Raw genomic sequence first — 13,917 nt, 5'->3', positions numbered from 1 at the left:
GCAAATGTTAAGGCAGGCTAAATACCCCAAGTCCTCTGTTCAAACCAGATTATAGGCTATTCTAAGGAGGCGAACGTGCGTCTTATCGTCTCCCAATCTCTTTTACAAAAGCAAATCAAGAATTCTGTACGAGGATTACCAGGATTAAGGAGGATACAGACATGGCTCTCCTTGGCCAACGTCTTAAGTTGTTGCCTTTCAGTCTGGCTACCTTCAGCATGCAAACACGCAACAACTGTCATGACATTGTCCTCAACACAAGTTAATTTGTTTTGGCTTAAACTTTACTTCCAGGAATCTTTGTTCACGCAATTATATGTAGTTATGGTTAGTACAGCACTACTGAGTTCAAATGCATCACATTTTGACTGTTGGGAATCAAACCTGTTTGAACCTACAGCTGAGTTACACTTAAGAAAAAAAACCCTCTGCCCTACACAACACTGAAAGCATCACATAGTGTTGAACAGTGACCCACAGTGGGACGTGGCTAGGTTTGAAAACTGCATGTATTAGCCAGAGCAGAGTGATAGATTGCTGGTCAGGTTTTCCACTGTATGTTTGAAAGCAGGCAAAATGAGGAATGAATTTCAATGCAAACAACCTCTTTGTGGCTGCACCTTAGTAGCAGATGTCTGCAGAATGCAGATGTTCCACCAATGACCTGCAAGGTCACACACAAAAGGAAAAAAAAACTTGTTTGCCTTCTCTTTACTGTAGTTGTCTTCATAGGGGATTAGTGTTAAATCTACATGGGCAAAACAAAGGTCAAAACCCTGTGATTACTACCCAGAGGGGTGGGGGAGGGTGGGCGTCTCCTAAAGAATGCTTGTAAAGCTGCCTTATCCCTGTTGTAACAACTGGAGTAACATACATTCAACAAAACAATCACGCACTAACAGAGCCACCCCAATGCACCAGCAAGTACATCTACAAACATTTTGTGTGATTGAGGGCATTATTAATCCTGCATGAGATATCACTGTGGCTGTCTCCACCTGAGATATTTTAAGGAAGACAGAGACACACCAACTGTCTTGCAGGCACACCAGCGAACCATATGCTCTTTGCACACTTTCAGCAACTACTGCTTTAGATCACACTTTTAACAAGGAACAAACAATTGTACAAGCAATCGATGCTCCTCAGATCCCCGCTCCACAGTCACACCTCGTTTAATCAACAGAATTGTTTTCAATGAAAACAATCTCCGGGCTGTAGAGCTACTCAGTGTCTCAGAAAGAACCACTCGGCGGGCTTCCACACTGATTTGATTGTTGCGCACACAAAGGTAGCAAGACCACCGCAGCTATGGGGGATGATTGAATTATTCAGTTTGGCAGAGATTTGGCATCAATTGTGTGGAGTGTTGCCTTGAGTGGAGTGCAACTGAAAGACAGCATCTTCTTGTTTCCTGCACCACTGCACAGCACATGCATAAATCGGCCCTGCATAAACAGTCAGTATCGCTTCAGGACAACTTCACATCATAAATCCGAACACGCTTGATGCTTGGCTAATTGACCCACACCTCCCCATAGACGGTCTAAACATTAAATGCCTTAAATCCAAGCATTTGTATTATCAATATTCCTTTAAAAAAAAAAAAAAGAGTCATGTTTTCTTAGTGGAAGTAAAAACCTGCAAAATACTAATTCCATTTTTCTGTATTCAATGTGGCCTCTAAATCAAACAGATATTGTAAAAATGTATGAAAGTATAAGCAGCTGCCAAAATTCCCATTCCAGACTCTTAAAAACAGGGCAAAACAAATCCATACAGACTTTCAATAAGTGATTTTATACACGTTTAGAGAAATCAAATAAATCTACAGCAGTGCTCGGATTGCTCAATGCACATTGCTTTTCAAAAGTTCACTGAGACAGCAACTACAGCGATCATTTAGTTCAAACGATCTATGCTCTTGAGCTGTCATTCTGTGCTGCGGCTGGCAATAATCTCAGCAGACAATCGCAGCTGACTTGTAAATTCTGTGTAATGTGAATACAAAAAGGGGGTTTTGCCATTTCCATAGCTCCTGCAATGTTATTCACACAGGTAACAAATATGTTTTAGTTTTATGTTACATTGATCAGAGGGAAAGAACTGATAACAGCGGGGAGGTAGCACTGATTGAACTGATTCCATTCTCAAGGTTATGGAAAGTCACTTGACCAGCCGTGTCCACTTCTTTTTCCAGAATGGTAAACTTTAGATGTGGTCTCGAATTCAAGTGATAACAATAGATGCTTGATAATTGCAGTGCACCCAAAGGTTTTGTATTACAGGAAACAGCAAGCTTTACAGAAGAAGCCTCTAGGCGCGCTACGAATGATAAGACGGAGAAACTGGAAAAAGGAGAAAGAAATACAATTAATGCAGACCATATGGATAGCCTCACCACTGCAGCAAAATGAATTGCTGCCTGTGTGCCAGCGTAAGATCATGTGTGTGGGTCTGTATATTTCTCCATCTGCAGACATATCCTTGCATTATCAAAGTAACTACATGTAACAAGCTTCCTGGCCTGTTAGTTGAAAGCGATGCTGCTCATAAATCACAAATCAATATGTGACAAAGACAGAAAGGAAACGCTTCCCTCAGTGACATATTTCAAAACAACCACGGGACAACCTTTAAGAGTCAGTTTTATAGACGATAAAAATCACAGGGAACGCACTTAATGTGAGCTGACCAAAATCACAAGTGCCTGTAACAACTGCATATTTCTATTGGAGCAGAGGACCAATAATGAAAACTGTCCAAAGACATAACAGAGACATTTTCTGTTGCAAACCCGAGCAGCAACTTCTTCTTTTCCCATCCCTTCTTTCCCCTTTGCACCGCGAAGCAGAAAAAAATCCATTTATCGCCCACTCTATCTTCACGCGCAAATGTTAAGAGTCATTACTGGTTTCTTTTTGTTGGAGTTTTTTAAATGTATTTATTTATGTATGGCTCATTTAAATCCATTCCATTTCCTAATTATGCATAACATGAAAAATCAAACCGTAATTTATCAAGCTCAAAGAGATACAACTACCTTATGATCTACCCAAGCTCTCTGTTTTTAAGTATGAGGCATTTAGTACGTTTACATTTATCTATTTATAGAAAGCTGACATTTCTGCACCCGCTTTATAAGAATGCTCTACTTGAGCGTGCACCATTTCCTCAAATCACCAAGGACACTTTCCCCAAGGGAACTGATTAGCTCTCTCTCTGTTTTAAAATCTGAAGTAACTTTGATAAGCAATTAAACATTTTCTGTTGTCTCCACTCTGGCTTTGTTTTATGCCTTTCAAGTCTGTATTTTTGGATCAAATCCTCATAAACACGGCACAACGCGATGTTAGAGCGGCGGCTATTCTACCTCCTAGAATCAATCTCCCTCTCAGATGTGTTAACACCACGTGTTTGTGCACTATTGTACATCATCAGAGCAGGGTTATTGTTATCAAATGATCATTATCAGCTCTCATACAGTACGGGGAAAAAAAGGAAACAGTTGGGTTGAGCCAAAAAAAGCTTCCTTCCTGCTGTTTTATGTCTGTGAACTTCAAAGGATGTGGGCCCACCAAATTTCCATAACTTTTTATCTGTAATCTGTTCCTAATGAGCAATGTATATCCAAACCATTTCTTCATTTCTTTCTACTAGTCAAGTGTATTGTGGAAGGAAGGGAGGAAAGAGCAGTTTTCTTTTTCCTGTGGCAGAAATGAGCCAATTAATTGTGTCCAGCCCTTCACAGCCACATATGCTTCTAGAGGCTACAGCTTGTTTGACCTGTGCTATATGCTACCAGTTATCTATATATAAGAAAAACAAATTATTATTCTTCTACATCTGTTTTGCCTCGTTTTAGTCTCGCTTTCTCTTCGAGCAGATCCAGTGCAACGTGCGGAAAACTGAATCGACTGAATGGTTGCATTGAAAGCTCAAGATAATGAATAAGAAGAGTCATCAAAATATTCAATACAATGCAAAAGACTTTAATAAATTTCAGAAGCGCACACATACATAAACAAAACATTTACAGTTTTCTCCACACTGGCAAATCAAAGTCAATTACAAAGATCATGTAAGGTGCATATTGTAATTCACATTGAATAAAAGTGAGGTTGTCTTGTTTCTTACAAGGACAAAAAAAGCTTTCCCCATGTATGAGTGTTTTTTTTCTCTTTTTCCCAAAGATCAGGCAAATCTAATCATTACACAGTGCTAGGATGCTATGTATATTTAATACTGTGGCTCCTACTCAGTATTGAATACATTTGATACCATAATTACATTAATATACCTCCTTCAATAATAACAACCTGTCTCACAAAGAGGCAGCATACATAGAATGAAAAGCTTTAAAATAGACATAGTCTGTAGAACTGTGACATATTGAGACTGGAACAAAATAACAATTAAAAAAAGGCTTCTGGTCTGTGCAGTAATTTTGTTTGAATACAGGAACATAGTCTCTCACAAGAGAGGGAACAGCCCTGGTCCAGTCTATCTGTACATCTCAAATTGACTACACAGGCTATGTCCATTCTAATGACTCTAATTCTATGGTTATATGTATGTACTGTAAATGCCTGTTAGGCCTTACCTATCAAAGCAGTCTGTAGCTCACCAGTTAACAAGACTATAGGACAACAACGCTGCTAACCCATCGAGCCAGTTACTGGTGTTTGCTGTGGAAATTACTCAAGTCAGAACACACTGAAACCATAGTGAATCTACTGGTGTAGAAATAGTGGAGGCAAAACAATCCTCTGAACAAAAGGGGCTAAGAAGTAGTAGTTTCCGTCAAATGTTAACTTATTGCTGTTTTTTTAAACCGAAGCCTGGATTACCTTTTTTTTTAAATTTTGGTGTTCGATGTTCTTCTCATCAGAAAAATTCCTTTTGTCAGCGTAAATAAGTCTAGTCATTTTTGCTTAAGCCCACCAACCCATATTAAAGACTGCCTGAGGATTATTACTGCTCTTTTTTTACCATCTGGAGTCATTTTAATATGGATCTCACAGGTTAAATCACTTCCGACTTAGGAATTGAAGGCGACACACAAAAGTTTAGGCTTAGTGCTCTTCAAATCTGCCCTACATAAACAGCTTTTGATTATAACCCCAGGAGTTAGTCCCTTGTGATTGTGGCTTAGCTCAAAGTATTAAACTTGTCCTACCATTCCTCCCAGTGTAATAACAGCATGGCAATCGGCAGCACAACTGTAAAGCACTACAAACGTGGTCATATTGTGGGGCCACGCATATTTCTGTAACATTAGCCACACTCGTCACTAACAACGCTATAAGTGGCCATAAAGAAAGTTGGGCAGAAAGAGGCGAAAGTTGACAGAAAAGGGTACACTGTACTAATGTAAGCCTACAGGTTGTAGACCTTGCAGCATAAATACATTAGAAGTAATTAGTTCCATGAGCAAGCCCAGAAAGAGCAATGTCAAATGATACAAAAGTCAGAAAGTAAGAAAATAAAATGGCCACCAGGCAGTTTTGAAAACAAGGCAAAGAAATGGAATCAATAAATATAAACACCATCAACTCTGTGATAGATATACATACATACATATAAACATACGTTACAGATCTACTGACTGTATTTGACACCTATTTTACAGAGTGGCTGCTGGAGTGGGACATTTTCCGAGGAGGGTTCAGGGGCATACAGTTTCATCCTCACCGACACAGGTAAGTAGTAGCATAGGACTCAAAGCATTTCGAACTTCCAACAGATTCACAGGAGGAGCTTTGTCAAGTTTCAGGCAGGCAACATGAAGCGTCTCTCTTTTTCTGAGATTTTTTTCCCCCCTTCAACTTCATCTTTTTCTCTCGATTGTATGAAGAGGTGGGGTTTGAGGCTGTAGACAGTAAAGTACTTGTTTCACCTCTTCAGTTCTTGCCTTCCTCCTTTCCTCCCTCTGCCCTTTCTCTCTTTCTCTCTCTCTCTCACACACACACACACACACACACAGACACAGACACACACACAGAGACACGCTCACACTCTCTCTTTTCTCCCCTTTTCTCTCTTTAGGTAGTAGGAGCTAGAGATTGATTTTAATCCTGTGGGAGCGAGCTGTACCTGTGCCACAGAGTGTGCCATAGTGTGGTGGTTTCAGTGCCGTCTCCTGAAATATAGAGAGACAGACAGATATAGGGAGATTGTAGTTACAATATCATCGAGCTCTGAGCAGCCTAAGCCTCAGTCTTATCAGTGCGAGGCTACCCTGAACACTGAATAAGAAAAATCTCTGAAGAGAGTGTAGAAGATAAAAAAAAGGAAAAAGCATTCTTCAAGGCACGGCTGGCAATCACGTCATTATCTTGTCAGGTCTCCTTGAAGAATGCTACAGGTGTCACGTTTGTGCATTTTTCCTGTACTTATCAGAGCATGCAATCTTTTCCAATTATCACTCCCAATTTGTTGTTTGTCTCCCACCACACTAGTGCAACACTCTTTGTTTTCCCTCCAAAAGCCATTTGGATCAATTTAGGCCCACGCTTTCTTTCGAACCCTTGCCAGTGGGTCCTCTGATATGTACAGAATATCATATTTTGCTGTTCCTCAGAAAGTTTGCAACACATCTGCCCGTATCTGCATCAGGAATAATCTGAACTAGTAGCGCGTACATCAGCAAGGCACAGTGATAACAGATGCAATGACTCAACAGAAAAAGAAAAGAAGAAAATAATAAGAAAATAAAACCAAATAAGAAACAATGACAATAAAATAAAGTTGCTGGATTTAATACTGGCATAAGATTTGATTAACAAGCCCGGTTAGCCTTTTAAAATCATTGCTTCTCCCCCCTCGCTATGTACCCACTTTGAGTCAGCACAAGCCCTTTGTCATCAGACCATGGGTGGCGAGTGTGAAAGGTCTGAGCCTTCAACCACACAAATAAATGACGATATGCAAAAACGTTGTTCATAGCTAAGCCTAGTAATCCAACGCATATTTTATAAAGATAATACCATAAATTGCATCATAAATAAGGTTAAAGAACAACACACATGGTCTTGCAGGTATTTAATCAAACTGTAACTGTATGCCTATGTGATATTACAAAACCACAAACAGCAGTTTCCCCACTGCTGAATCATCGGCGGTTAGCTTCGTTAAGCAGCGACCCTTCGTGCTCCGTGGCTCCAGAATTATGGGCCAAACAAAAGAATGTATTAGCCTTTTCCAGCCTTGCATATTCATGGTGATGTCTGAGATCACTCAAGCAAGGTGATACTCGTTTGATCTGCCTCTGCTAAAACACACACTCACAAGAGCTCCTCATCACTGGAGGCAGATTATATGTTATATCTTACATCACGGGGTGGGGGTTAAAGGAAAATGATGAGATGCGTAAAAAAAAAAACTGAGAAGAGATGGGAGTGGAGCGAGGAGGTTCGCATGTGCAAATATGGCTCTCGCTGTATAATGAAGCCATATGGTGGCACAAATCTGTAGTCTCTGAAGTATTTTTACAAGCTTTACTCTTTATCAGCTACATCTGTAGAGTCCCTGAAAACATTTTCCGTGACCTTCAGCCATAATCATCTCCACCTGTGCGGCCCTCCCCATTTAAATTCCATTGCGGGCTTTTTGTCATTTTTCTTCATTTTTTAAAATGCTTTACTTATATGGGAGGGTGTGGGGCAATGACAGATCACTGCAAAGGCACTAAAGCACTGTCTGTCACTTTGATGCACAAAAAAGAAAACATGGCACCTAGCTAAGATCTTTGCCTCTGGACTCACGGTATTAGGTTTGGGCTCAAGAGAGACTGATTCGCTGGCACTGACAAGACTAAATGCAGCTTTTGTTTTAACAGCCACACTTGAGGTGATCTGAACAAACTCTGGAGTGCTATAATATTTTCCTACCTTGTCAGATAAAAGCAACAATCAATTGTTGTTCTTTAGACTTTGAAAATAGTCTTTCTTCAAAAAGGCTTAAAGATGAAATCAGGAAAAGCAAAAAAAAAAAAAAAAAGACTGTTGGTCAACTATTGTCACATCAGTTTGGATCCTGAAAACTCGACTAACCCAAGGATACTGCGTGACATCACCGATAATCTTAAAGGACAGCTGCCTTTTTTCTCCTTCCTTATCAGCTTCATTCGAAACCTAATTACAGTGATTTTAATCATACTGTAGTACGAGTGATTAACCCTTTAGTGAATTTAATTAACCTTTGCAGCCACCAACTCTCACCAGGCAAAGCTTCATGCTATTTTTTTCCATGACACATGCTTTAAATAAGCACACTTAAAACTAGTGGGAAATCTAATGTCTAAAGTGGGAGGCATCACTTGTCAGTTGCTCGAGGGGACAGAAAATTTTTGATGTATTATCATCTCACTGAAGATATGGTTAGTGAGTAGAACCAATGAGGACAGATCTTTCTTGATAATGCTGCAAGTGTGTGACACAAAACTACGAGAAGATTATGAATGTTAAACCTGAACTCTCTCTCCGAACAATGAAAAAATATACGTAAAATACGATCAGACAAACATAGCCTGATGTTTACTAATCATTTATTCATTGATTTTAAATTCTTCGCTCAAAAATACTCCACTCAGATTAGCAACATAAGCGAAAATCAATTTGAATCTGTGATGCATAAAATTTATGACAGATAATAATTCAGAATCGTAGAGCACAGACTGAATATTTCTGCATATTCCAGGGCAGTCACAACCAGTGCGAGGGGAAAATCATTCTGACAAGTCGTCAGTGTGTCGTACAAACACATTATGAATTAAATCTTTGGTACCAAAGACATGTAGTAGGCTTATGCATAAAGTACCATGGCAGAGCATAGCTTTTAACCAGGGTTTCAAATAAAAGGTGGATGAAGGGGATGACTATCAACTCTGTGTGGGTGTCTTCATAAATTATCCACAAGCACAATAATACACGGGATCAACAGTCATTTACGAAACTGTGCCATGAAGAATTTCTTGCTAGATGTCACACAGAAGCGCAGTGGGAGCAAAGAGGCAGAAATGAAGCAAAGATCTGAAAGCTGTGTGCAATTTGAGGCTAGACGCAAACAAAAGCAAGTACCTCATCAAACAAGATCACTTATTGATGCAATATCATGAAATTGACCCAGAATCGGATGAATGGCAGTTGTGATAATTAGGATCAAAAGAGTAACAAAAATGAAAGCCAGTGCAACCAAGCAACAACAAAAAGTCCCCAAAATAATAAAAGAAACAAAATGGAGAAAAAAAAGAAAATTGTTGCAAAATCAACTGAATGTTTGACACTGAGTGAAAACTATGTTAGGACACATATCAGTGTGAATAAATTGCAATCGTGTGCACTGATTAGTCAGCCATGATTAAATCCATTGTTCTGGTGAACGCAGATCAAATATCAACATGTACGTACTCTGTCATGCACTAGGGATACAATTATTGCAATCCTCTACGTCCTCTCTAACACAAACTGCAAAACACCAAAGATGCAAACCCATGTTGTGATGTCATTGCACCCTCTCCTATGTGAGCTAATTCACAGAATAAAAGAATGTGTATCTACGTGTGTCGTTTATAACAATAATTGGAGTCATTAAAGTAGAGCATTTATGGGCTAAATGCAACGTCGCCCTGGCAGGCTTTTTTATGGACTACTGCTCCCTTGGTGTTTAAGTATATTGGTCTCGAGGCTCTGCATCACCTTGATCCCTGTGACCCCCTCCCCCGCCCAAAGCAGTACTCAGTCTTCCCCATGGCGCTCTGCTCTGGCTGTCAGCACCGAGCAAGGCCACCTCTCCTTACCTCTGATTTACATTTATTTCCCTCACCAGCTTTTATTTATTGGGGCACTCCGCATTTGGCACATATCTCTTAGGGAATCATAAGCCCTTAGCTGTACCTTGGCATTCACATGGGCTTCTCTTCCACAAAGCCTCTCAGTCCCATGGAAGCAAGTTAATATTGGGAGGACAGAAGCCATAAAAAGTGGAATTGTTTATGTTTTAATGTTTCAAAAGTTTTTTTTTTTTGTTCTTTTTGTGCTATTGCCTGCAATCTTTTGTCCTAAATGCATACCTGATGAAGTGAGTAGCCTTTGTAACTCTGGCTGCCACATTCATTTTTTCATGGCTTGTTTAATGTTTCAGTCAAATATATTAGCACACAGGTTCACTCAACCTTGACCTTGAATACATCAGCAGAGTTCAAACATTGCTGCCGATCCCTGGCTCTTCTAAATCATACTACATGGCCACCAACCAACCACTCATACTGATATTTAAAAGAGCTAGCCATCATAATTGTACTGCTGCGATTACCAAGCTTTTGAATAAGAAATTAACCTGGAAAAGTAGTTTTGTAAAAAACTATGGGATTTAAGTTGCTTATAAAAGAGAGTGAACACATACATTTAAAATAATCAGTACAGAGAAAGGTTTTGTCCGTAAATTGAGACAAATTATGTTTCCTTTCTGTGATTCTTTTGTTTTGTTGCAAGTCTTGAACTCATTGAATTTTAAGTGCAAATGACATTCATGTAGACATGGTCATGGTCTGTGTGGGAATATCCCCTGGCTCCATGCTGCCACCCTCCCCCTTTCACATCACCTACCATGGGACAGCAAGGGAAGTGTGAGTGGGGACTAGTGTGGGTGGGTTTAAAAAGGAAGTCGTGAATTACCTGTCGGGTGGTGATTTGCCCCGCAGTCTTGAATCCCCCCTGACAGCTGCACTCTGAGACACTGTATGGGTCGGAGCTAGTCGATGAGCACTTGGAGAGTGAGTCACAGCCCACAACGAACGTGTTGTCCAAGGGGAGCTCCTGGATCACATGGTGTTTCTTTGGGGCCACTGGAGTCTCCGGTTTGATTTGAAATGTAGGTTGAGGGGACGCTGACTTGTAATGCTTGGCTAAATCTGGGCTGTCGGGTTTGAAGGTGGTGGGCGTGGTGGCCCAGTTGTACTTCCCCATGGTTTGCTCCTCTAGCTCCACAGGGAGATCCAGTGTACCATTAACATGCTCATGGGTAGGGTCATCGGGCTTGGATTCATCTATGGTCACAAAGTTCAGGAGGAGGCTCTTGGGGGATCGCTTCTTTCTCTTCTTTTTCTTCTTGATCTGACGGTTCTCTTGGTTGGGTGACACCCACTCACCACTCTGCTTGCCCTTTTGCACCACTTTGTGTCTGGGTGTCTGCCGGCAGCGCACCAAGGCAGTCACAAATATCACCAAGATAACAGTCATGGTCCCTGCTATGATAGCTATGACAACAATCACATATCCATTGGCTTGAGGTGTTACCTCACTGTCCCCAATGTTACGGTCCAAGGGTGTCTCCATACTTTTTCGCAGCTGCTCTTGAATGAAGGTAGCATTTGACACGGTGTCATTCACAAATAAGTGAATAAGTGCTATAGCATGTAATGACTCAGGCTGGCCTAGATCTTTAACCTTGACAACTAGCCTATGCAGCCCCTGATCGGCTGTCAGTATTTTCTCCTGTAGTGTTATGTTACCGGTTGTTTTGTCGATGGCAAAGAGACCTCGAGGAGAGACCCTAGATGTGATGATGATGCTGCTGATAATACTGTACTGCAGCTCAGCATTCATACCTGTGTCATTGTCAATGGCAAACACCCTGGTGACCACAGCGCCAGGGGTGGTGGTGGTTCGCACTAGGTCATACGAGAAATTGGAGGATGGGATGACGAACACAGGGCGATTGTCATTTACGTCGACTACATTGATAGTGACCTTGGCATAGGAGGAGCTTGGAGGGTGGCCTGCATCAACTGCCTTGACCATAAATGTGTAGGAACTTTGCTGCTCTCTATCAAAGGTGATATTGGGCTTGATCACACCAGTTTGAGGGTCGATGATGAAATTATCTTTGCCGTTCAAAATGGACAGAGTTATAACAGCATTATCTCCTGCATCTGCGTCCGTCACTGTGATTAAGCCCACAGTTCCAAAGAGAGGCAGGTTCTCAGGCACATAGAAGTTGTACTCAGGGTGTGTGAAAGCTGGACTGTTGTCATTAAGGTCCTGGACGATTAGCCTGACAGTGACATTGCTCTGTAGGAATGTGGAGCCATTGTCCCTCGCTATGACAGTGAATGAGTACCTCTCCTGCTTCTCTCTGTCCAGTCGTTTGCCAACAGAGAGGATTCCTGACCGTCTGTCTATGTTAAACCCATCAGGTGCGTCAGGGCCAAGAGTATAAATAATCTCAGCATTATGTCCGCTGTCTGCATCAGTGGCACTTATTTTTATTAACTGTGTAGAGGGGTCATTGTTCTCCGGTATGGAAAGTTGGATTTCCGGCTGGGGGAAGATGGGTGCATTGTCGTTCTCATCCTTGATTTTAATTAAAACCATAGCTGAAGTGTTCAAAGGGGGCGTCCCCCTATCTGAGGCCACTATCTTAATTGCATATTCTCGTGTCGTCTCGTAATCTAGGGGGGCAGCTGTCTCTAGTAGGAACTGATCATTAAAGACAGGCTTCAACCGGAATGGAACATCATGGTCAGTGTAGCAAGCTACCTTGCCATAGAGATCTGCATCCTTGTCAGTAACAGTAATTAGGGCTATTTTGGTGTTGAGCGGTGCATTCTCAGACAACAGAACAGTCCCATTAACCAGGTTGATAATGTAGCGAGTGTCTATGGAGGGAACATTGTCATTAACATCTGTTACATTTACAGTCACTGTGGCTCTGGAGGGGGTGGAGCTGCCATCGCTGGCCAGGACAATGAGTTTATGAACAGGAGTTACCTCCCTGTCCAGTGGCTGTTTCACAGTAATCAGTCCTGTAGAGCTGTCAATGGCAAAATGTCGTTTGGTGGAGGCAGAGATCTGGTTGCTGAAGGAAAAGTGGATCTGTGCATTAGAACCCAGATCGGCATCCGTGGCATGGAGCTGAGCAACTGATGTTCCCATGGGGGCATTCTCTGGTACTGTGACCTCCAGCTCGGTGTCCTTAAAGATGGGGCGATTGTCATTGACATCAGAGATGGTGACTTGGAGAATGGCAGTGCTGGACTTGGGAGGGTTTCCACCATCTTCTACCTTTATTTTCATGACGAAGGTGTCCTTCTGCTCCCGATCGAGGTTCTGCTGAACGATGAGCTGTGGCCACTTGTCACCTTCAGGGGTCTCAATGATGTCTAAGCCAAACTCGCTGACACTCTGCGAAGACAAAACACATTTTCACTTAGCTTGATTCTTTTTTTGTACACATAATACCAATATCTGAACTCCACACATTTTTTATTGACAAACTTATGATGATTAAATAACCTATTAGATTTTTCAGTTATTTTTCAACTCTATTTTATTTACCTCATATAGCCAGTGCTAAAGATAGAGAGTGTCATAAGTTGAGCAAATAGTAAAGCCCTCTATATAAACAGACAGATATAGCAATTCCATAAGTAAGAAGACCATATTTTCTCCCAGTTAATAACAAAGGAAGGGACAGTGATAAATTCTTTGTTCCAGGTCATATTTTTGTTTCTTTTCAGTTGTTTTTGAAAGCCAAACAGCCTGTTGAGATATTTCCTTAGGCTACTCAGGTTAATTTATAGTCCTTCTTCGGATCAGGCTTTTAGGCAGTGATGAATGTCAAGAGCAAATTAAACAGCCCACGACATTCTTGAACAAGGCAGCTGGTTCTTGGCTTTGCTGTTCTCATCTCAGCTGGGGGCCCATAATAATCTAAAGCATTTTCAAAAATACTAATCATCAGCTAGTTTTTAAGTTTTAATTTCTCACATAAACAACAAAGCACATGGACCAGAACATTATCAAATGTCAGTAAATTGGTCCTTTAAAAAAAAAAAAGGGCTAATAACCATGTTCTAAATATATCTTACTTTTGCCATCTGGGTTTATTTGATTCTATAGTCTCCTTATCATACCT

The 13,917-nt window shown here is 41.0% G+C and overlaps 1 protein-coding gene across 4 annotated transcripts in view; it reads right to left on the bottom strand.

Annotated features, from left to right (window-relative positions):
- pcdh11 (protocadherin 11) overlaps positions 1-13,917 on the bottom strand; it is a 122,745-nt gene that overhangs the window by 96,535 nt on the left and 12,293 nt on the right. For 3 of the 4 annotated variants that reach the window (XM_069531747.1, XM_069531749.1, XM_069531746.1), the window contains exon 3: positions 10,677-13,184. In XM_069531747.1, coding sequence (XP_069387848.1) covers positions 10,677-13,184 — 2,508 coding nt within the window. Of the gene's footprint in view, positions 1-3,976; positions 6,143-10,676; positions 13,185-13,917 lie in introns of those variants that run through there. The other variant, XM_020087193.2, reaches the window with a different exon arrangement.

The sequence above is a fragment of the Paralichthys olivaceus genome, chromosome 9 (assembly GCF_024713975.1).
Source record: "Paralichthys olivaceus isolate ysfri-2021 chromosome 9, ASM2471397v2, whole genome shotgun sequence".
Classification (NCBI taxonomy): domain Eukaryota; kingdom Metazoa; phylum Chordata; class Actinopteri; order Pleuronectiformes; family Paralichthyidae; genus Paralichthys; species Paralichthys olivaceus.
This window is presented reverse-complemented; position numbering and strand designations above follow the sequence as displayed.